The sequence below is a fragment of the Varanus komodoensis genome, unplaced genomic scaffold (genome assembly GCF_004798865.1).
Source record: "Varanus komodoensis strain SLA01 unplaced genomic scaffold, ASM479886v1 scaffold87, whole genome shotgun sequence".
Lineage (NCBI taxonomy): Eukaryota > Metazoa > Chordata > Lepidosauria > Squamata > Varanidae > Varanus > Varanus komodoensis.
In genome coordinates, this window is record NW_025336565.1 from 1,128,230 (window position 1) to 1,151,146 (window position 22,917).

General features: G+C 63.5%; 3 protein-coding genes across 4 annotated transcripts in view; all 3 read left to right on the top strand.

The window, feature by feature from the left end:
* Window positions 1–592: 592 nt before the first annotated feature.
* Window positions 593–8,100, top strand: ELP5 (elongator acetyltransferase complex subunit 5). The gene is made up of 8 exons (XM_044417297.1): window positions 593–647; window positions 995–1,055; window positions 1,973–2,053; window positions 3,386–3,612; window positions 4,210–4,403; window positions 5,426–5,536; window positions 6,106–6,206; window positions 7,545–8,100. The coding sequence occupies exons 1-8, from the start codon at window positions 596–598 to the stop codon at window positions 7,651–7,653; spliced, it is 936 nt and encodes a 311-aa protein (XP_044273232.1). The 5' UTR covers window positions 593–595; the 3' UTR covers window positions 7,654–8,100.
* A 1,325-nt stretch (window positions 8,101–9,425) lies between these two features.
* Window positions 9,426–21,948, top strand: CTDNEP1 (CTD nuclear envelope phosphatase 1). Of its 2 annotated transcripts, none has more exons than XM_044417262.1 (8): window positions 9,426–9,554; window positions 17,067–17,133; window positions 17,362–17,480; window positions 17,805–17,876; window positions 19,676–19,792; window positions 20,080–20,191; window positions 21,186–21,270; window positions 21,533–21,948. In XM_044417262.1, exons 1-8 carry the CDS (start codon window positions 9,453–9,455, stop codon window positions 21,600–21,602), a joined length of 744 nt encoding a protein of 247 aa, XP_044273197.1. In that variant the 5' UTR covers window positions 9,426–9,452; the 3' UTR covers window positions 21,603–21,948. The 2 variants fall into 2 exon arrangements, with proteins under 2 accessions (XP_044273197.1, XP_044273198.1); XM_044417263.1 differs by having other exon boundaries at window positions 9,430–9,554; window positions 21,450–21,948.
* A 341-nt stretch (window positions 21,949–22,289) lies between these two features.
* Window positions 22,290–22,917, top strand: part of LOC123016608 (GABA type A receptor-associated protein) — a 3,456-nt gene continuing 2,828 nt past the window's right edge. Inside the window, exon 1 of the mRNA XM_044417124.1 lies at window positions 22,290–22,380. Coding sequence (XP_044273059.1) covers window positions 22,290–22,380 — 91 coding nt within the window. The remainder of the gene's footprint in view (window positions 22,381–22,917) is intronic.

Consider the following 22,917-nt stretch of genomic DNA (forward strand, 5'->3'; position numbering starts at 1 on the left):
ACATTGATGTATCCGTAGGGCTGAGAGAGTATTCCCCATTCGTTGCATTTCCCCATCCACGTATCCCGCAGTTCCCACTTCTTTCCTGGCAAGCAGAGTTGTGTGTGCCCGTCTCTCCAGGATGGTTCTGGGGTGCATCAGAGAGGTGCACAGGAAGAGATCCAACCGGTGCAGCCTCTCTAAGCTGTGCATTGCCAAGCGTCACCTGTCGGAGGGTTTGCTCTTCATGCCGCGGCTGTGAAATGCCGCCTGGACGCCCGGGCGTCCTCGCTAGCCACCCCTCTCTACCGCAAGAAACACGCCAGGAATTCGCCGCTCCCTGACACGTGTTCCTTGCAAGGCAGACACGAGTGCCTTTAGAGGCGTCCGTAGGGATGCCCGCGTCAAGCCCTCAGAACGGCCCCTGCACCCTCTGGCGGCCTTCCGTGTCGCGTGAGGACGCCTCCCCCGCGGGCGCGCGTTCCTCCCTCGCCGCAGCCGCGTGGGCGCCCGCGCCCCCCAACATGGCGGCGCCCGCGGCGGCGTTCCGTACGGGAAGCGCCGTGCGGTGACGTCACGATGGCGCGCCGGGCCGCGCGCGCGGGGAGGCGGGGGGATGCTGGCCGAGCTGGCGGCCGGGCGGGCCGAGGGGCTCGTCCTGCTGCAGGGTGCGTAGGTGGGGCAGCGGGCCCGGGTCGCTTGCCCCCCGCCCCGCCCCGCCCCGCCAGCCGCCCCAGGGCTGGGGGCGGGGGCGCGGCGCGGGGGGCTCCTGGGCCTCGCAGGCGCGGGAGGGACCGGGGCACGGAGGGGCGTGGGGGGCCGCCCGGGAGTGCGGAGGCGGTCCGAGCCGCCAGGCCTGCCTGCTGGGGATGCCGGCGGCTGCACTGCGGCGCACGCCCCAGGCTGGAGGAAGCGGAGGCGGGGGGGAAGGACGGGGGGGGTCTCCTCCAGGGGCGGGGCGGGGGAGGCAGCCGCCCTGGCCGCCCTGCCCTCACCCTGCGCTCTCCCCGTGCAGACTCCGTCCGCTGCGAGGGGCGCACCTTGCTCAAGAGCTTCGCAGCCGCTTCGGCGCAACGGTGAGTGGGAGCCGCTGGCCTCTGGCATCGTCCCGTCCCTCGGCTCTGAAGCGCGGCGCTCCCCGTTTCCCCTTTCCAGACCTTGCTCTGCGGGGGCGGACCTTGGGGAACCGGGCAGTGCGGAGACGGAAAAGGACTGTCGATCCAGTTGCCAAATAACGTGATACTATGTCTGGCTTTCCTCGCGTGGCGTCCTGCGGGCACCCTGGGCTGGCGTTTCCACCGCCCCCAGCCTGCACGGCTGGCAAGCAATGAGAGGGGTGGAAGGACTTCCAGGGGAAAGCCTGCACGGCGTCTTTAGCACGGGCACGTACTGATCGCCTTGATGGACTTTTCTGAAAAAGCGGCGCCGACACTGTCCGGGTGTCTGGGATAGCAGCCCTTTTCGTCCCCCCTGCTTGGTCTTTTTGATCGCATCAGATGTTGCATCTTGAGTTCCTCTGGGCTGACTACCGGCAGCGCTACCGGGACTCCTCTCAATCTCTGCGGGCAGAGAGGGCTCCCTGGCCCGCAGCCCTTTCCTAATGGCAGCATCAGAGGCAGACCTGCCTGGGCATGCACCAGGGGCCTGAACCCCAGCAGGGCCCACCGACTGGGACCCCCCGAGCTACTGCTCCTCTCCGCAATGCAACTGGCTTGCCCGCTGGCCTCCTGCTGAGGCTGTGGTGGAGCCAGAGGGAGGTACAAGACTGGCCCCTCACTGGCCTTTGACCTGGCCAGCGAGCAGGAGGAGGAGGAGCAGCAGCCGTGGCTGGTGGCCAGGGCAGCGGGGCCAGCTCGGTGAGCCAGGGAGCCCTCCAAAGCCCGGAGCTGGCATCGCCTCTCCCTGCCTCGTGGCCGATCCTCCCCCCTTCGGCCCGTGAAGGGCGCTCGCCAGCGTCTCAAACACCTAATCAGCTGTGGCACATTCCTTGTAGGGGTGAATCTGTTCACGTCCTCAGCTTCGAAGTCCCAGAGAAAGAATTCAAGGCTGGATTTGGCCCCGAAGTGGCCTCCTGGTGAGTCTTCCCTGCCTCTTTCTCCCGTCGCCTTTGCTTTTTCTGGGCTTGCACGTTCCGGCAGAGACGGAAGCTGGTGCCGGGGCTCTAGGAGCCAGTCGACATGCTCCGAGAGTTCTGACGGGCACTAGGGGGTGGTGATGCTCGGAGGCGTGTAGGCCGACCTCGGTGGAGAGCAGCGGGTTGGAGAGGGCTGCTTCAGAGTCTGGGCCACGTCTGCTCTTGCGTGCAACAGCTGCGTGTCAGGCCAAGGCGTGTTTCCCAGCAGCCACTTAGTGTGCATCACGTGACGCTTTCGTGTGGCGTCTGTTGTGTTGCTGCCGGTATTTATCTGGCAGGGTCCGTGTGTGGTGCTTTAGAAAGGGGCCTGCTCTGGTTGGAGGAATAGACAACTTCAGAGATGAGGTACCTCCAGCACCTCCTCTGAGAAGAAAGGGGCAGACATGCTGAGCTTCTTAGTGAAGGGAAAATAGCAAGCGAAGGGGGGGATACACGAGAGCAGCATGCAATGCCAGACGCGGTAGAGAAGGTGGGGGGGATCCGTCCTGGCACCCAGGAGCATCCCTTCGTGAAGGGGATGGGCAGGACATGCAGGACGGGGCCCAGGGAGGCCCACGGATCACACAGCTGAATGGTGGTGTCCCCTTCTGCGGGGCGGAGCGATGGCCACCAGTCCGGGTGGCGCTCAAAGGGGAGTGGGCCATCGTGGCTCCGGGTCGCAGTGGCTCAGGAGTGCGTCCAGTATCAGAGGCCCGTCTTCCTGCTTCCGGGTTTCCTAAGGGGGCCTCTGATGGGCCACTGTGGGAACAGGAAGGCTAGACCTGGTGGACTTCGGGGTGTCCCCAGCCCGGCCCGTCTTATATCTAACACTTAAGAATCTCACGTTTGACACTGGGGAAACAGGAAGTGCGCTTGAAGAAGGGGAGAATATGTGTTCTGTCTGCATGTACCTGGGCTCATTTGTAGCTGGAGGGTGGAAATTAAGGGGCGGTGCCACGGCAAAGGTGGGATTTGAGGAGATGCTGGGAGGGAAGAGCTTTCGTGGGGCGGGTGCATCCTACCGCCTGCCCCACCGCCATGGCACTGACCCCAGCTACGAGGGGGAACGGGTTTCCTGCGACATGTCCTTTCTCTGAAGCGTTTCTCCTGCTCCGGATGTTCCCTTTGCCTCCTCCATTCCTAGCGGGGAGCAGCGGGAATCTGGGGGGGGGGGGGGCTGAGATTGCCCAGAACTTCTGTGGGGGGCCAGGCTGAGGACGCCGCTGTGAGTCACGCTTCCTTGGCCCGGGCTGTCGCTTCTGGCTAAGAATAATAGTAGCCATCTTGCCCAAGGATATGGTTCCACGACGCTTTCCGGGATCCCCTCGGCTGGGCAGGAGAGGACGGCTGCTTAACGGTGGAAGACTTCTCAGCACCGGGACTGGCATCACGCCTAGCCCTGGCATCGCAGGGACCCGCGACAGTCCTGCTGGACTCGCTGAGCTGGCTGCTGCTCCGCCTGCCCTTCCCCGGCGTGTGCCGGGTCCTCGCACAGCTGCCCCGGAGCGCCAGTGCCGCTGGTGAGCCGGGAGGGGAGGCGCTGCGCCGGGGAGGGGCGCTGCCACTTAAGCCAGCCTCCCCCGCTCCCCCCTGAGCTCCTCCTTCAAAGGGGCAGGTGCCCAGCCTTGCCCCGTGGTCCAAGTGAGGGGAAAGCCGGGACCTCTGGCCTGGGGAGCAAAAGCGAGCAACACTGGCAAGGAGTGGGGGGAAGCAGCTCGGGGGCAGAGCTGAACTTGCGCCTCAAGCAGCCCGGAACACACGGGGCGCAGGCCGCCTGCAGGATCGGGCCCCAGATCCAGCCCTGCCTCTGTTCACAGCCGCACCGCCCTGCTGCCAGTCCGGGCTCCTTCCGGGGCTTGGCCCCTGCCGCCAGGGGAGTCTCAGTCCTGCGTGCCTGGAGGGCCCCAAGCTGGCGAGCCTGTGCTGAAGCCGACCCCGCCGTCCGTTGTGGGTCTTGCAGGGCGGTCCCCTGCGGCAGGCTTTGGAAGGGGGTCGCTTTCCTTTGCCTCTGTGGCCAGTGAGCTGTCACCGCTTGGGGGAGAGCAGTGGGCAGGTGTGGAGGCCGCCTGGGGAAGGCTGGAGTTCCACCGGGCGCCGTGCTGTTTCCGTCTCTGCAGGCCTGCAGGTCAACGCGCTTGTGGCTCTTCTGCACGGGGACTTACACCAGCCGGGAGAGCTCGCAGCCCTGCGTGCGCTGGCCCACGTGGCCGTGGCCGTGGAGCCGGCCCCGGGGACTGTCCCGGGCGGGGACGGCGCCCCACGCGTGGCTGAGACGCTGCACAGGAAGAGGGGAGGCAAGGTGGCCCGGAAGGTGAGGCTTGGTGGCCCCCGGCCCGTGGCTGCCTGCTCTGAGGGTGCGGCAGAGCAGGCCACTCCTTGCGGGTTGCCCAGAGGCGGGTCCTGCCACGGCGTGTCCCTCTCGGAGTGCCCAGGTCATGCAGCTCCGCAGACCTCTGCTCCCCAACGCACCGCGGCCCATCGACGCACGAGATTCACCTCAAGGAATCCCGCACTGGGGCAGCGAGGGGGAGGGCCGTGGCCCCCGGCAAGCTGCACAGATGAAACAGCTGGGGGCTGCCTATTTGCCCTGGGGCAGGTTGCGAGCGGGGGCACCTTCTCCCTTCCCAAGCTGCCCAGTTACTCAGGGTGTCAGCTGGGAGGCGCCTGCTGGTCCCTTCCAGGCCCCTGGCCACTCAGAATCCGGCCAAGGAGTGCCTCGCCAGTGGTGGCCCCTTCCTCTGGGGCTCCGTGTCCCTTGGGCACCTCCCGAAAAGCCTGCATTTCGGGAAGCCCTCCTTGACTGAGCAGCCGTGGTCATGCCGATAGCCTGTTTCAACCCGCCATTTGCTCCTTTATCGGTTTTATCCTTCACTGTTCGCTGCTCCCAAATCTCCACAGCAGAACGTGGAGTGGTATATGAACCTAGACAATACGTATTTCGCTCCCTGGGGAGCTGCCATTGAAGTCAGTTCAGAAACTGCCGCTTGGGAGTCTGTGGCAACCAAGCCGATCACGGGGACCGGGAGCGCTGAGCGTATCGCAAGGGTTCCCGGCTTCCCTGGATCGGCTGCTTGCGCACCTGTAAGTCCAATTCAAGGTGCTGTTTTTGCCCTCGAAAGCCGCGTGCAGCGGGGGACGTGATACCTGGTGAAGCTGCTCTCCCATCGCAGGGTGGCTGCCCCCGACGCTCCACATCCAAAGACCCCCAGGAAAGGGAGAGGGGCTTCCTGGTGGTGGGGCCGCTAACTGAGCCAGGCAGCATCTTTGATGCTCTGCACGACGGGGCAGAAGCCCAGGAGCCTGACGCATGCCTCTCGCCCGTTGCTCTCCCAGAAAGAATACATCACACTCCTCCCTGGTTTTATCCTGAAGCACCTTGGCGAGCCACGACCGGATGGCTTTTCCAGAGAGGGAGGCCTGGAGGATGACGAAGCCCCTGCAAGGGTATGTCCCCTTTCCCCGCGAATGGTACGCTCGCCCCGGCCCTTCACGCGCCACGGCTTGGTCTGTGCCCAGGGGGCGAGATCTGGAAGGAAAGGGCCCTTGGGTAGATCCCAAGGTGCCAGGCGCTGCATGAGCAGACGGCGTGGGGGAGGCAAAACAGGTGAGGCATCCCCCCCCCCCCAGTGCCCCCAGGAGTACCAAAGTACAGGAATAAACATCTCGGGGACATTCACCCTCTCTTTGGATATTTCCTGCGATGGTTTTCACGATGCAAGGGACTCCGGGCTCCCAGCCTGCCTGCTGCTTCCCCCTAAAATTGCTGAGGGCGTGTTGTGGTTTCCCCAGCTCTCGTGGGAGGAGGAGAGGGTTTCCCAGGTACCTGTAGCCAAGAAGGTGCTTTCAGGCATTGCTTGCAGAAACAGAACCGGGACCTGACGGGTCTTTGGCCTGGTGCAGCACAATCCCGCCATCTTTCCTCCTGCGAGGCCTCTCCACGGTTCTGCAGTCGGTGCTGCTGTTTACCCTTCCTGTTTACCTGTGTCTTTTTCTCATTTTGCTTCCCTTTTCAGGCCGACCCAACAGCCAACTTAACCTTCAATCTGCGGCTGTCGGAGGCTGAGCGCCGGGCAAAGGAGTCGGTGCCGCTTCCATACCACTTCAGTGAGGAAAAGTACGTCCCGGGACAGGTTCCTTTGTGCCTTCGGAGGTTGGCAGGCTGCTCCCCTGGATCCTTCGGAGATCGTTTTTAATTGCATTGCGTCATTTGCATGGACGGAAGCTGCTTTATGAGCAGAAAATGGGGAATTGCTGTGAAACAGTCCCTGGCTTTTGATGCTAGACTTAGAACCCCTTGGCACAACACTTCTGGCCACATCTGATCGCTGTGCGCACAACACACATGTAATTCCAATCCGACCTGGACGTTTTCCCACCGTGCCTGCAAGGGAGGCGTGGCATAATTCTAAGTCCGTCTTCTCGGAAAGGAGCTCTGGTGCAGCTGGTTCCATGCGTACAAAGCACCGCCCTGTTCCAGCATGTAAAGGTGTTTCACACGTGGCGTGCCAGCCGCATGCCACCCACTGCCCATCACGCGAGATGCCCGGAGTTCCCTCCTCAGCACCTCCGTGCTTCCGGTCCCCTACAGAAGCCAGGTGCTTTTGAGTCGTGGTCAAGGACCCCTCTTTAGGCAGCCTTAAACCACCTTGCCGGATGTGTTCATGGGAACAGAAGCAGACAGGGAAGTGTTCAGGGAGGTGCGATTGCACGAGAGCATTGCGCAAGCGTGCCACAAGCATGCCCAGGGCTCGTGAGGAAGCCTCGCGCCTCTGTCCTCCATGACAAGACTGCCAGTCTCTCCAGACTAAATTCTTGGCTCCCTTGGTAACCTTCCACCCCCGTGTTGGAGTTTTCCTCCTGGTTGTGTCGGCACCACCCTTTATTATTTCTGCCTCGGCTCAGTGTTCTTCACACTAGAATGCCCATCATCCCCAGGCAGCTCAACGACTTCGGGAGGTGGGTTAGAGCAAGGGATCCAGGGGTCCCGTGGCTGAACAGTGACTGTACCAGGGTGGGGCATCTCATTCTGCAGGAGGAATTTTGGTTTCGGAGAAATGGAGTCTGGGCGGGGGGGAGGGGGGCACGCAAACCCATCTGCCACAGTGTGGGGGTGGAGTGGGAGCCACACTGCCTCCCTCCAGTCAGGAAGCTCAGTGGGCGCCTTGGCAGCAGCCTCTGGCTCTCGGCCTGAACTACCGCAGGGTCTTGTTGAGGCTGGAAGGGCCGGAGAGGCGCATGCCAGTCGCGCCTGTGGGGGAAAGAGCTCTGTAAATAGGCAGTGACTGGAGGAGCGGAGGTCAGACCAAGGGAGGCGGAGGGCCACGTGGGATCCGTGGAGGGCCAACTCTCCCCTGGGGTGGGGGTCCCTCTCCCAGCCTAGACCCTCGCTCTTAGCCTGGCACTCGAGACCAGCAGATCCCCCGCCCCTAACTCTCTCTGCCTGTCACCACAGAAAGTCGTCTCTGCTCCGGACGCCAAGCAGCCAGGGCACGATCTTTTATGAGCCAGATGCCAGTGATGACATTGATGACGAGGATCCAGACGATGACCTGGACGTGTGAGAGAGACGGAGAGAGAAACTGGGAGCCTGGCTTGCTTCCCACAGAGGAGGCACCCCTGTCCGGGCCGCGGCCTGCTCCCAAAGGGAGAGCTGCAAAACCGCCGGAGCAGGAACTTTCCGCCGCCTTCCGCCTGCTGTCTTGCCGGCATCTCCCAGCAGCGCTTCTGCTTTGGGCCTCCCTCCCTGGAGGGGAAGGAACGGATCTGCTGCCTCGGACGAGACGCGCACCTCAGATTTGAACGAACGCTGCCCAGATCAGCCTTCCCCAGGTTGGGGCCCTCCAGATGTCCTGGGCGACCACTCCCAGAATCCCCCAACCAGCAGAGACTATGGCTTCCGCTACACGCTGCCCCCTGCACTGTTGCGGGCCCCAGGACTGGTTTTTATCTCAGCATGGACACAACCGTGCTCTGGAGATTGTTGCTAATAATAAACCCTTCCATTTGTAGCTATGTTCTGTGGTGATTTACATTGCTAATTAAAAATAAATTGGAACAGGTGCAAATACAAGAAGCACTTGAGGGACAGTGGAGTTCCTTGTAGAGGAGAGTGCGCGGTGGAAAAGGAAGTGAAAAAGCCCCGGCTGCAGGAAAGTTGGAGGTGGTGCTCGCCCGCTAGCAGGGTCATTCCGTGGGAGTTGATGCGGTGCTGGTGCCTTTGCTGAGAAAGCTTATGGAGAACCCGGTGGGTGCAGGGAGACCTGAGGCATCGCAGGCCACACGGCTGCCAAGAGCCCAGCAGGTCTGGGGTCCCGGGGCTGGCAGACCATCCCCCGCCTCGGAGCTGCAGCACAGAAGCCTGTCCTTGGATGCCCACCTCCCTGCCCAGCACAAACCCAGCAGTACCCCACGCAGCCTTCGGGGGAAGGGTTACATGCAGGAAATGCATTGCATGTTTAAAATACTGATTCTGTTCTGCTGCCCTATAGCTGAGGGCTTTCTGGGTGGTCAACGAACAGGCGCATGCAAGAATTTTAAAAGAACAAAACCATAATTGCAATTACTGTATAATAACATGGTATTTATGTGTGTGTGTTGAAAGCTATCCTATGAAAGAAGGGCAAAGTTGAACGGGCGGCTTTCCGGACCTCGCTGCTGCCTTACCCTTCTCCCTGAACTGGCGCGATTCAGATCCTTTGGATGAGTCGCAGGATCCCGCCTCGGCCACGGACCCAGCTCGGTGCGGAGCATGGGCACCGGCCCTTTGTGCTCTTCCGCTGGTAGAAATCTGGCCGCCAGGGGGCGCGCGCGCGCCGGCGCCCCCCGATTTTTTCTCTCTGCACGGAAGAGCGCATGCGCCACCCCCGGGCTTGTCCCGCACCACCTGATGTGCGCATGCGTGCCTGTCCTCTCCCGCTCCCATAGACTCCTTCAAGGCTCGCAGGGCAAGGCGGCCAGCGGGCCGCGCGTGCGCAGTGGGAGACCTTTCGCTCCGCCCCTTCCCTCAAACGCTCCGCAGGCGTGGGCGTCGCGTCCCCCGCGGCAGGTGATTGGACGCGCCTCCGTGCCCCGGAAGTGGACGCTGGCGCTCGGCGGTTGCCCCGGAAGCGAAGCGCGGAAGAGGCGACCGAGTCGTCGGGGGAGGGGAGCGCCCCTCAGCCGGCAGGCACCGTCAGCGGCCGACGCGCCGAGCGACATGGCGGAGCTCGCGGGCACGGGCTGAGCCGGAGGGCGGCCGCCGCCCCTCGCCGCCGCCGCCCGCCCCCCCCCCGCCGCCCCTCTCCGCGCTCCGTCCGCCGCTCCCCGCTGGAAGCTGGCGGAGCTGGGCCGGGCCGCGGGCGCGGCGGGCCCCGCCGGCGGGATGATGCGCTCGCAGTGCCTGCTCGGCCTCCGGGCCTTCCTCGCCTTCGCCGCCAAGCTCTGGGGCTTCGTCCTCTACCTCCTGCGCCGGCAGGCCCGCACCGTGAGTGCCGCCTCGGGACGGGGGCGGGTGGGGAGGTGGGCCCCCGGGGGCGGGACGCCTCCCCGCGCTGCTGGGCAGAGTGCCTCTGAGGACGTGCAGAGTGCGCTTCCTCCCGAGGCAGCCGGTGAGGAGCGAGGTCCGAGGCTGGACACGTAAAGCAGGCTCTTGTTGGGCGAGGCGGCTGTCCGAGCGGTCGGGATCCCTCCCGCATCTCTCCCCCTGCCCCCACAAGCCCGGAAGGGGGGCTGCCTGTGGCATAAAAAAGAGGGTGGCGAGAGGAGGCTCCCTCCCAACTCTTTCTTGTCCGAGCTCAGCAGGGGACACTGTTCATATGCCGTATGAAGAATTCGTGGTGCGGCCAGGGCGAGCACAACAGCTGTAAGACGAAGGTGCCGGAGAAGGGTTAGACGGCGGTGGTAGGCTGGGGTGGCTGCTGATTAGGACCCACGGGCAGCCGAGTGAGAAGGCAAGCAGGTGAATGTGAGGGATGATAGGAAGCTGCACCTCTGGGAGAGACAAGCCTGTTGAAAGGGGCCGGGCGCTGTGTGGAAAGCGTTTGGCTGATGGAAGGGGAAAACCAGGGCGAAGACCAGGCATCAGAGAGTGTGCGCGGAGTATCTTGGTACAGGCGAGTATTTTGGGCTGTGTTTGCAGGATGCAAGCAACCATAATCATGCAAACGGGTTGAGAGTTTTGTAGGGGGTAATTGGGATCATTGTGGTAGGAAACCATGGGTTCGAAGGGGGGAAACCTGGCATCAGGACAAAACCTTGACCAGAACACCTGTGTGAAGCAACTTATTTTTCTTTCTTCGTATTTCTACTTTTTCCACCCGCTTTTCTTAGAAGTTCCTGGCACAGCTGCTTAGGCCCCATACCCCATTGCTGCAGCCCAAGTAAATGCAGCTAAAACTAAAGCCACCTTTCCCTTGTCTTTCGGTTCCCTCCCCGGAGTGACTTTGAGGTGGTGAGAACCACAAGCAGGGTTGATGTTCTTTGTAAACTGTTGTTGATTGCACCAGATAGAGAAATTGCAATGTGTAGGTAGTAGGGTGGACTTGAATATGAAAGCAAGAGATCCTGTCATAGGAATCCACAGTGAGGGAAGGTGTGTTCAGCAGTGGCAGGTGACCGCAGTGCTGTAAATGCTCTCGGTGTGTCTTCTTCAACAGGTGGTTGTGGGTTACGTAGGACTAGAACACAGGAACAGCCCTGCTGGGTTGGGCCAACGGTCCATCCAGTCCAGCACTCCGTACACACGGTGGCAGGCCAGTGGCGCACAGGATCCCTCACACAGGATGGGTGCCAGGCTTCCCCCTGCCCAGCTGCTTAGTCACTGGTGCCCACTGCCGCTGGTGAAGGAGATAGCCCATAGCCAGCAAGGCTGGTCGCCCCCGATAGCCTTCTCCCTTCTAGAACAGGCAGCAACTAATGGCCCAGCCCACGATCTGGGGAAGCCGCAGGTCTTGAGCATTAAAGGAACCTCAGAGTCAGGAAATGGTGGCCAGGTCTGTGCTGTGTAAAATGAAAGTCCCTGGAAGTGGTGAACGTAGATGTGAACAAGACCGTCTTGTTGCGCTTAGATTTTTCTCCTCTTTGTGGATGAGGCTGAAGCAGGATAATCACTCTAGCTTTTGGTAAAAGTCTGAGCTTGGTCTTCTTGGCTGGGGATGTTTAAGGGTGCTTGGGGCCTGGGGGGCAGAAAGGCAAATAAACTGTGCTTGCAAGTGCAGCCTCTTCTCCAAAGAAAAGAAGTTTTGCACCGTAGAGACAGCAAACGGCAAGCTATGGGTGGCCTTTGGGTTATGGGAGGTGCTTCTAGTAGGTTCTGTGCGATTGAGGGGAACACTGGGATGGGTTGCTTCTGTTCCGTGAGCCTAGTTTACCTGGGAAAGAAGGAGATGACTGCCGTTCCCATGGAACTGAGTTACAGCAAAATACGAGTCTGGTGGTGTACGTGGTGGCCTGCAGCAGCGGGGGCTGGGCCTGATGGCCGCCTTGGCCCCTTCCAGCTCTACTGCTCTGGCATCCTCTGATTCTACAAGGCCCGTTAAAACCACCAGCTATCAATTGTATGTGAATTTCACTCTGACCAGTTGTGTGTATTTCCAATTCTGACTGGGGCCCTGAGGTTTCCGGTGAGTTTCAGCTTCCAGCTTCATCAGGCTTAGCGTGCTCTCTCTCAGCTGCCCTAGTGAGATTGTTTCTTCATTCTGTTTCCGCCCCACCAAAAAATAAACTCTCTGGAAGGTTACTTCGTGTCCAACTTTCCCTCTGCGTATGAATTAGGCTGCCCCATGATGCCAGAAGAGGCACGGACCACTTGGTCAGGTGGGATTGCAGCTGACAGACGCTCTCTGAAGTCCGGCTGAGCCAACAAGCTGCTTTTTCATCCCTTAGTTTCTGTGCTTTTGCTTTTGCTTTTGCTTTGTTTAAACATAATTTTAGAAGGAACTGCTTGTTGGGAGGGCCATCCTTTCTCTGCTGGGGTTGGCAAGAGAAAGCCAGGAGGACGGGGTTCTCATCAGGATGGAAAATAGGTGTGGGGTTGGTCTGGCGAAGGGTTCGGCGTGTGGCTTTAGAAAACTGCTTATTCGTTTGCTTATAGAAATGAACGGAGCCATCTCTGGTATACTTTGTGTGTGCTGTGCACGTACACGTGCAGGTGAGAAGGAAGCCGCCTTGTAGGATGCACGTGCACCGGGTGCTTTCCTGAGGAGTGAGAGGAGGTTGGCCTCCGGGCTCCTCCCCGACCCCCGTCTGTGCTGGGCTGGCGGTGTGATTGGGTGGCAGGCAGGATTTCGCCGTGGGGTTTTGGACGTGGCGCCTGCTTCTGGGACGGACCGGCGTTGTCGTGTTTTCATGAGCAAGGCATTCCACCTCAGCCCCTTCTTGCGTCTCTCTGGGGGAGTTTCAAGAAGGAGCTTCCACCCAGCAGCCCAGCTCATTGTCATGTTTGGTGCCCGGAGTTTTGGGGCGAGGGAGTGAGTTGGTGGGTCTGCCTCTTTGTGCTTGTCCCCAGTAGCCAGCCTCCAGGAGAGAGAGTGGCACCGCAGTGGCCGTGTCAGAGGCCGGAGTGCGCATGGAACTGGGTGGGATGGGGAGCCGGCAGGTTCCGCTGGTGGTGTGTCTGTGGTCATTTCCTGCTCTGTGGTGCAAATTGTCTCAGGACCTAGTGTGGGCCCAGCTTGAAGCCTCAAGTGTCCCTCCTGGCCCCGGAGCACAGGGAGCCCTGGACATCCCAGCCGTCAGAGCAGCGGTGGGCTAGCGGAGGTGCGGCACCCCCTGCCGTGCAAGTGCGCTTGCCCAGGAAGTGGCTGCCATCGCAGTCGGGAATTGAGGTCCCCTGTGCCTCTCCGTGTGACTTCCACATGTCGCCTGTTCTTCCAGGTACAGGGATCAGGCCACACAGTGGGACTGGCAGCAGCTGCATATTTTGGCAGATGTTACGCAAGCGACAGTTGTTGGTCTCCTTTCGAGTTCGTGGCCCTTGCTCAGAACGCTGGGAGCGCAGGCTGTGCGGGACTGGAGGCCCCAGGGGGGTTGAGACCGGACTCCCCAACCCGGTGCCTTCGGCTGGCTGGGGCTGCAACAGATCGCCTGCGGTAGCAAGGAATGGGGGGGGGGCAGCACCTCGGCAAGGCACCAGGTGTGCGGGGGCTGCTCTCGAGTCAAACTGGTGGTGGCTGGGCTTGCGAGCTTCTCCCAGCCTTCCCTGGTGACAGCTGCTCACTTACACAGCAGGGGCCCAGGCAGAGGGCTGTGGCTCCCCTGGCGTGCCCAGGGCTCTTCCGGAAGCCGCGCGAGGGTCAGGGCAGGGAAGATGCTTGACGCGACTGGCAGGCCGCTTCCGACCGCCCTGCCCTGCTCTTTTGACCATTCCTTGCAGACACCTGCTGAATAACGCAGTGCTTCTGCTCCCATTCAGAGTCGGCTTGTCAGGCACGGCGTCTCCCGCAGCCTGGCTGACCTAGGAAGCGGGCGCCGGGGAGGTGCTGGGGGGCGGTCCCCGTGCTGCACGCTGCCGGAGCTCTGTGCCGGTCGGGGAAGGCTTGGGGCAGACGCCCCTTTCCGGGCGTGAAGAGGTTCAGCAGCGGTGCCGCTGAAGAGCAGTGGGCATGTGAGACGGAGGAGGCCTCCCTGGCCGGGCTGAGGAGGGAAGGCCGCGCTGGCCCCGGCTCGCGGGAGGGAGGTCTGTCGTGGAGGGGTGGCGTGCCGTGCGGGGCGGGTGGCGTGGGGGGTGTGGAAGGCACGTGTCCCTCTCTCGCCTGCACCCCTCGTTGCTCCCCCGCGAGTGGGAGGGTGCCCGCCAGCACCGCCTTTTCCTTCGCTGCTGCCAGTCCTGGAGCCCAGGCGGTCCCCCTGCCGAGGTGAGTCTGCGTCCTGCAGGTAAGAGCAGGGGGAGGCCTCTGGGTTCCTGGAGCTCCCGGGGAGCCCCGTGGGCCTCCTGTGCAGACTCCTTCGGGGGACAACCTGCTGCCCTTCCACTTGCACAGTGTCCTTGGAAACGTGCATTGGTCCCGTGCGGGCGGAGCTGCGTTGCCCACCTCCGGGACTTCCCCCAGCGCATCCCGGAAAGCCCCCCGCCTCGCGTGACAGGGAAGCAGGCCCCGCTGCAGTGGGCAGAAGCCCCGGGCCGGGCGTGCAGCGGGCCCTGCTCGGTGAGGCGCGTGGCTACCGGGGCAGCCAGGAGGAGGCCTCCGTCCCGCCTGCTCCCACCTCTCCGTGCAGCGGCTCCTCTTGGATATGTGCAGCTGTACGAGGGTTGCAGCTGCGAGGGAGCGGCCTGCCTCCCGCGGTCCCAGGGCCCCCGGGGGTGAGCTGAGGACAGGGCTGCCTGCGCAGCCGTGCCTTTGGCCCAGGGAGTAGTGGAGAGCTCTGCTCCCTCCCTCCCCACCTGGGGCATATCCTTCCTGGGCCCGGCCTCCCTCCCCCCACCTCCCCCCCCCCATTTCAGTGCCTTCCTCTTGTGCTTGGTCCAAGGCCTCTGGCTTCTGGCGAGCTTCCCAAGCCCAGGAGCCTGGCTGGCTAATTTTGGAAGAGGACCGTGTGAGGGCCAGAAGCGTCCGCCACGGGCTCGGGCCTGGTAAATGCCAAGGGAGGGCACTCGAGGGGCGGGTGCATGTGCGAGAGAGAGAGAGAGCGGGGAAAGGAAGCAGGGGGAATGCGCGCAGCCGCTGGGCTTGTGCCATCTTGGTGCCCTTGCAAAGGGGGAGCAGAACTTTTGTGGAGAAGCAGCAGGTGGGAGGCAAAAATAGACTTGTGAAGTGTGAGATAAGGAGCGGCTGGACGCCGGACGGCCCTGTTGGCCTGTGCCGCCCGCTCCGGCTGGCAGCTGCCTGGCCTGGCCTGGCCTGGAGGATGCTCGGCAGGCTCAGGGGCCTTTCCTGGCATGCGTGTCTTCCCCCAAACCATCCCCTTCCAGGAGGCCCTTTCCAAGGAGCTGTGCTTCATTTCAGCTTGAAGCTCCAGGAATCGTGGGCAGGGCCATGCAAGGCTGGTCAGGTCGTCCGGTGTTGCTGCCACGACAGCTTCAGGGCACGATTCCACACCTGCCTTTTCGCAAGGGTTAAACGTGGTGCTTCACTCTTGCTCCGTTGCCTTTGCTCCGGGTCTTGCTGCTCAGCCACCTTCTTTGCCGAGAAGGCAAGCCGCAGGCGTGCGCCCCACAGCTTGCCTTGGGCAGCTGAGGCAGGGCAGAAGCGTCCTTCGGAAAAGGGGGCTTTGCAAGCACAGCCCCACCTGGTAGGCCAGGCCTGGTAGGGAGCAGCTTCCCTCTCAGCTGGGTCATTTGGGACTTGGGACAAACTGGCCGTGTGTTTCTCCAGCTGTAATGTCATGTCTTCTCTGATGAAGCCCCAGCGGCAATTCCAGGAAGGAGCCGGCGGAGATGCCTCAGGCTTCGTAGATAGCAGGGTGTCCAACTTCAGGCCCGTGGGCCAAATCCAGACTGCTGGGAGCCTGAATCCAGCCCCTCAGGTGTACGCAGGTGACCCCGCCCCCTCTCCTACCCCCTTTGTCACAGCTGCCACGTGTTTGGCGACTTCCGAGCTTTTGCACCCTTCTTTCCCGCTTCAAAAGGTTTAATGTCTCCCCTAAAGCTTGGCTCCTCCCAGTCTGAACAGGCTAGTGCTTCTGGCCACCCTTTCATTTTGGCCCCACCCCTCCCTGCAGTGTGCCCTTCTTTCTGCGACGCAAGACCCTAGGCATAATGGGGGTTGTAGGCCAGGGCACCCGCAGGAGGCAGCAGGCTGGAAAAAGCCGGGTCAGGGGAGCACGGGTGTTCTTTCTCCCCCAGGGCAAGAGCTCACGAGTAGAAGGCGTGCGGCTTTTGTCCAAGCGGGCCTCTCTGCGGGACGTTGTCTGCCCTGCGCAAGGCTCTTGGCGTGCTGCATTCCAGTCCTGGGGAAGCATGGAGAGGTGCAGCCCACGGTGAAGGCCGGGGTGCGTGCTGCTTCCCTCGCCAGGCTTTGCAGGTGAGAGAGAGGGCCAGCTTCCCCTTTCGGAGCATGTTTACCCTTTTCTGGGAAGAGGAATGAGCAGTGGTTAACGTTAAGGGGGACTGAAATACTAGCTGTTGGGCAGGAAAGAACTTGCTAAAACAGCGAAATGCGAGAAGAAAGCTGCTGCTTTACATGTGTCTAAAATCGCAGCCTTCTGATGGTGGCACACTGCAAGCTGAGACCCTCTGGGTGTGCCGGGATCTGCTGGATTCAGCCTGGAATGAGAGGCTCACCGAGAGCACAGGCGATTCTCGGCTGGTGTGTACACACACACACACACACACACACACACACACACACACACACACACACACGAAATATCTAGCTCCTCTGCAGAGCATGCAGCCCACGGTTTGTTGGCTTAACCCCCCGAGGACCTCCTTCCCTGCCCCCTCCTCTCAGGGAGAAGCCCTGCAAGACCGTTCTCCAGCGGCATTGGAAGACGCCTGCCTCCTTTCTTCGATGCTGCGGTTCCGCTCTCCAAGAGCAGGGGAACTGCTCTCCTGAATAAATGTGAAATCCAGCCCCGTGCCACTGTTTGGTTGTGTCCGAATTGCTCGGTGTGTTTTCTTCCCCGCCACCCTCAGTGTGGAAGGGAAGCGTTAGAAGGAAGTGTTTTTCCGTCGCGGGTTGCTGTGGCATGCAGCTGTCTCTCCATTGGTTACCAGGTTGTGGCTTTGCTTCTCAGTTATCTCGCTCTGTGAAGCCACTTCAGGTCCAGAGCTAACCAAGAATCTGATGGCAACTCAACAGCTAAGCCTCCTCCTGTGGACTCTGCCCCGCCGCCGTTTCTGCCACCGTACTTCTTACCCCACAACTGAACCGTTTTGGCACCCGGACAGCCAGTTGCCTTTCTCAGCAGCCGGCCCCGTGTGCGGCGTTCCCCTGGCACTTGCCAAGTGTGGGCCCTGCCCACAGGCGTTACCTCTGGGACATGGACTGGGGTGCTGCACTGGAGTCCCCTTCATGAACATGACTGCATTGCTGATTTTTGTGCTTCCATCCGGCAGGTGATCCAGTATCAAACCGTGCGCTACGATATTCTTCCTCTTTCCAAAGTCTCACGGGAACGACTCAGTAAGTGCCACTCCGGCCAGAGCGGCCTTGCCTCCTCTCCTCTCCTCTCCTCTCCTCTCCTCTCCTCTCCTCTCCTCTCCGGGTTCTCTCGGGGTTCTGCCGGAGCAATGGAAGGGCTGGGCAGAGGGGATGCGGGATTCCAGTTGGGGGGACCTCGGGTCTGCACCGGCCGTTTCTCTCACCTCCCCGCTCTTTCTCTCGCCCTCCCGCCCACCCTTCCCTCGGCAGACCAGGTGAAGAGGAAAATCCTTGTCTTGGACCTGGATGAGACACTGATCCACTCCCACCACGATGGAGTCCTGCGGCCTACGGTGCGGCCGGGCACTCCGCCCGACTTCATCTTGAAGGTGAGCGGCGGCGGGACGAGGAAGGGAGCCGGGAGGCAGCCCAGCGACGGTGGGCCTCGGGGGGCTCCCCGTGGCCGGGCAGAACGCGGAGGATGTGCGACCGGCAGATCGCAGACCCTGCCTGGAGCTGCCGGCGGGGCAGGTGCCTGGCGGTATAAAGGCAGCCTCCGCCCGTGCCTGGAAGGGGGCCCGCGGCAGATCGCCCACGCTAGGCCTTGTCATCGGAAAGTGGCTGCTGGGCTTCGGTGGAGCCCGCAGCGGCAGCTGGGGTTCCAGCTCCCTCCCCTCCCCTCCCCTCCCCTTAAACCACCTCTTTCTCCCCAGGTTGTCATAGACAAGCATCCGGTCCGTTTTTTTGTACATAAGAGGCCGCATGTGGACTTTTTTCTAGAAGTGGTAAGAAGCGAGCCGGAGTGTTGGGAGACGGGGTGGGGGGCGTCCCAGGAAAGGCTCCAGGTCTGCGGACAGGGAGGTCCCCGCTGAGCAGCTTGCCGCACAGGCTCGCCCTCCGCACCAGCCACCCGTAAGGCAGGCCCCACGAGCGGCGCAGACACACTGCGGAGCCCCCCGGTCTGAGCGGGGGCCGTGCCAGCGGTCCGACTCGGACGCGAGGCACGCGTGGTCCTGGCGCGCCCTGGCGTGGCGTGTGCGCTGAAGGGGCCTTTTCCGCTGCCTCGGCTCTGCTCGACGCAGAGTCCTCCTGTGCAGCCCTGCCCGTGAGCTGCCGCTGGAGTCGCCGGTGATCGATCGATCGATCAGCGGCCGGGCGAGGCCGTGCTGGGGTAGCGAGTGGGTTGCGCCGCGGCCGGTGGGAGGAAGAGCCGGCCGGGCAGCCCCGAACGACGCGGCCTGGGCCAGGAGCGCAAGCGTGGGGCAGGCCGGGCGAAGAAGCGCCCACTCCTAGCTTGGCGCCGTGCCTCGTGTCGTGGCCGCCCTTCGCCCGCCTCCCCCGCGCAGGGGCCTGCAGCCCAGCCGGGCAAGACGGACGACGCCAAGGCCTTCGCGGGGGGAAGCCGGGTGGGCCTCCAGTCGAGGCTTCCAAGTGCGTCATCCGGGGGCCGCCGGCGTAGAGGAGGGGCCGACGGACCCACGGGGCTTTGTCGGGCGGCCGTGGGCCCGTCCTCTTCGCTCCCCGTGTTCTGCCTGTGGGGAAACGCAGCTGGGCTGCCTGGAGGTGGCGGAGGACGTGGCGTGCAGGCAAGGGCCTCCCGGATTGGGACCGCTCGCCAGCTTAGAAAAGCGGGGCACCCCCAGCCGCCCCGCCTGCCGAACGCGACTGCTCTCTCTGGGGCTGCAAGCGCCCCGGCGCGCGTCTCTGTCCGGGAACTGACTCTCCCGGCCTTCGGGGAAGAGCCGATCGGGGCAAGTCTCGCCTGCCTGCCCAGCCCGGGTCCTCCCCAGTCGAAGGGTGAGCGGCAGCGTCTTGGCCCCGGCCTGCGCGCCCGGCCGGCTCGGCCTCCCCTCCGGCTGCTCCTTGCCGGCTGAGGGCTGAACCTGCTTCAGGCCCTGCCCTGCCCTGCCCTGCCCTGCCCTGCCCTGCCCTGCCCTGCCCTGCCCTGCCCTGCCCTGCCCCACGCTGGGGCCAGCCGGCCGGGGAGGCGGGAGGGGCATACAGCACGGGTGGCGGGCTCTGCGGCAGCTGCGTCATGCTGCCTGAAGGCAGGGGCCGTCCCCGCTCTTCTTCACGCGCAGCCCCATTGCCAGTGGGTCCCCGCGCTGGCCCAGGTCTCCTCGAGAGCTAGAGGAGGCCTCTGAGCAGGCGGGGGCCCCGCCGCGGGCCGGAGATGCCTGTTCCACAGCCAGGGGCTCGAGCCACGAGCGAGCCCCCCCCCCCCCCCCCAGCCTCGCCAGCCCCAGGTGTCCTGTGACGCTTCCGTGGGCAGTCCCGGGGCACCGCAGAGCTGGAGCCTGGAGCAGGAGGAGGGTGCCGGAGGCGTAGCGCTGGCTGGCTGGCTTGTTTGTCTAAATCGTGTTTGCCCTGTCTTTCCGGATAAATCTTCTCGGGATGGCTTACAATTATAGTTGGGTCATCCCGAAAGCGGGTGGGCGGTGGCTGCACGGGGAAGGTGCCGGGCGCGTTTGGCCCAAGCCCTTCTGCGCCTGCACAGCGGGTCTTCTGGGGGGTCCTCGGGGGGGCTTGCATGCCCCCGGAGGCGCCTGGCCACCCCCATCTCTCTGCTTCCCTGCCCTCCCAGGTGAGCCAGTGGTATGAGCTCGTCGTCTTCACAGCCAGCATGGAGATCTACGGCTCTGCCGTGGCAGACAAGCTGGACAACAACCGGAGCATCTTGAAGAGGAGATACTACAGACAGGTGGGCCCCGCCCTCTGCGGGGGGCCGGGCAGCGGGGGGCCGCGTGACGGCAGGGCCGGGGAGGGGGCCCCTGGCCTCGCCCACCTCGCCCTGCCCCGAGCCGAGGGCCACGGTTCCAGATCTAAGCAGCCTCCGGCCCACCTTGCTGCTGCTGCTGCTGCCGCCTAGTGGTGGGCCAGGTGCTGGTGAGGCCCCCGTGGAAGCAGGACGGGGCCCCTGGGGGGAGGGCGGTCCGCCAGGGGGCGTGGCTCTCCGCTCACCCCCCTTCCCTCCCTCCCTCCCTCCAGCATTGCACTTTGGAGCTGGGCAGTTACATCAAGGACCTCTCGGTTGTCCACGGCGACCTGTCCAGCATCGTCATCCTGGACAATTCGCCGGGAGCCTACAGGAGCCATCCAGGTGGGCCGCCCTCCCCTCCCCTCCCCTCCCCTCCCCTGCCTTCTGCTGAGGCCGGGGGCCATCGGGTCCAGGCCCCTGCGAGGGGAAGGCGCCGGAGGCCCTCCCCAGGCATGGCGTGCCTGACCAGCTTCCCCCGCAGCGGGGCAGCTCTGTGGGCCCCCCCGCCTTCACACACCCGGTCGCCCCAGCCCCCACGGGCTGCTGAGCAGGAGCGAGCCCTGGCAGCGACGGAGCCAGCCTGGCTTGCGGGTGGAGGATGCGTGTCGGAACCAAGTCTGGAGCCCGGCACGCCGACTCGGTGCCCTCCGGACCTGTTGGACTTCGGCCCCCATCACCCTTCCGCGCTGGCCATATTGGGGAACGTGGCTTTCTGTCTCCTAAGAGACAAGCGGCAGGCGCTCTGCGTCTCGGGCACCTCCACCTCGAGACGCTGGACGCACAGGCCTTTCCTGAGGCCCGCTGCTCCGGAAACCGCCGTCCAAGAGCGTCCTCTCCGTCCCGCCGATGGCTCCGGAGCTGCGGCATCGCGATGGTTAATGCTCTATCATGTCCAGTTCTTTGCACATTTAAGAAAACCTAGAAGGATGGGAAGAGGTTGGATTTCCCCCCTTGCTGCCCCCAATGTTCTGGGCATCGAATTGCTTTTCCCTCCCTCTCCCCTCCCCTTCACCGTCCGACTCCAGTAGGAGCGATTGGAGTCGGGATCCCTCCAGTCGCAACTCTTGCAATGTCGGGAACGTGGGCCGCATCTTCTGGGTTGTAATCCTGTGGGCCGGGACCGTTTGGGGTTTTGCTGGCCTTCCATATAAGCTGTTGGCACAGCCCCTCTGGCTGGAAAGTGCGGCAGGAGCGCTCCGTGGGCAGAGCCGCCGGGCAGGCGAGGCCTCCGCCCAGCCCTTTGCGGGCTCAGCCCCTCAGCCAGCCCGCGAAGGCTTTGCTCCCGAACGCCAGCAGCTGCTGACGCGAGCGGGCCTCTCCCCCCTGTGCCCGGCAGATAACGCGATACCCATCAAGTCCTGGTTCAGCGACCCCAGCGACACCGCGCTGCTCAACCTGCTCCCCATGCTCGACGCCTTGAGGTAAGGCCGGGGGTACGCGGCCGGGCCCCCCGAGCTGGGCTGGGGAAGGGAGCCACGAGCCCGGCGCGCGCTCCGGCTCGCTGCGGGCCTCTTCCTGGTGGGGCGGGCCGCCCGGCCGGCCGGCAGCTGGCTCGCCCCCAGACGTGGCCGCCTCTCACGCGCTCTCCCGCTTTCGGCAGGTTCACAGCTGACGTCCGGTCGGTGCTAAGCCGCAACCTGCACCAGCATCGCCTTTGGTGACGGTGGTTCCTCCTTTCTTCAGGGTTCGGCCCGCAACCTCTGCCTTATCCCGCCATCGTGACCCCCTGCCCTCGCCACTCGGACTCTGGTGAAGGTGCTTGGACTCCGCCGGCCAGCAGGGGCTGAGCTGGCCGCGAGCCGGTCTCCCCACTGCGAGCTCGTGGGCACCTTGTTTCCGCTCCCCGCGCCAGCCAGCCAGCCAGCCAGCGACCCTCTGAGCTTCCACTTCCAGGACGGAGTCTGGCCCAGTGACTTAGCAGGGCGGCGTTTGGGGGGCCGGCGCTTTGGCATGATGCCAACTGTTTGGGGGCAGATGTACAAGAAAGGGGGTGAAAAAACCCGCCGCACAAAAGCGTGCGACAGACACTTGAGTCGAGGCCGCATTTCTCATTGGAAAGACCGAGCTCCCTGTACAAAGATCCAATTTTACTGCTTTTATTTTTCTTTGTTTTTCTTTCGTCCTCGTCCTGCTGCTCCCCTCACTCTGGATAAAGAGAGGCCCCCGTGCGTCTAATAAGCCCCTGTGAGGTGATTGGCAGGTCTGGCTTCATTTTTCCAACGCCTCCCCCCCCCCCGCCGGTCGCTGTGGCTCGGGCTCGTTCCCCCTTGTCTGGATTTGTGTGGGGCGACTCCTCCTATTCTGTCCTTGCTGCTGTTTCCCTTTGACTTTTGGGAGATGGGAATTGGGGGGTGAGAAACGGTCGCTGTGAACTGAGGTGGGGGAAGAACGCGACCCTAACGCTGGCCTGGGCCTCGGGAGCTGCTGCTGCCAGGGGGGAATGGAGCCGTGCGGGCTGTTGGCTCGGCTCCTACAGGCACAAATGATTTCAGAGGTTTTCTTGCCCTGCCGCTCCCCAAAACCTGAGGCGCGTAGGGAGACGTCGCTGCCCACCTCGGGGTGCCCGGGGGCGCGGGAGCCGGAAGGGCAGTGGAGTGGCGGACGGAAGGGGCCGGGGGCCCAGGGGCTTGTGGCAGCGAGCCCAGGGCCTGGAGGGACGCAGGCCCTTCTGGTCTCCCGCGTTTTGCCCGCCAGGGGAGTGGTGCGGCCCAGGAATCGGGGCAGAGGGCCTCTCCTCCCTCCCCTCCGTCACTCCACGCAGCAGGCACGGCCGGTCCTGGTGGCGCCCGCCCCGTGGCCGAGGTGCCGCTGTGGCACCGGCAGGCCCCTCCACGGCCCGGCGGGCTCCCGGGGCCACTCAGCTCTGGGGGCCGCCTGTCCCGCCCCGGGAGGGAGTGTGGCACAGCGGGCCGCCAGTGGCTGCAGCCGCACGGGCACCGGTGGCTCCCGGGCGCGGGGGCCAGAGCAGCTGCGGGAGGAGGGCGCAGCCGGGCGCGCGCGCGGCGGGGGGGGGGGGCTTTCCGCGCCCGCCGCCGCGTGGCCCCTGGAGCCCGCCTGGACCCCGGGGC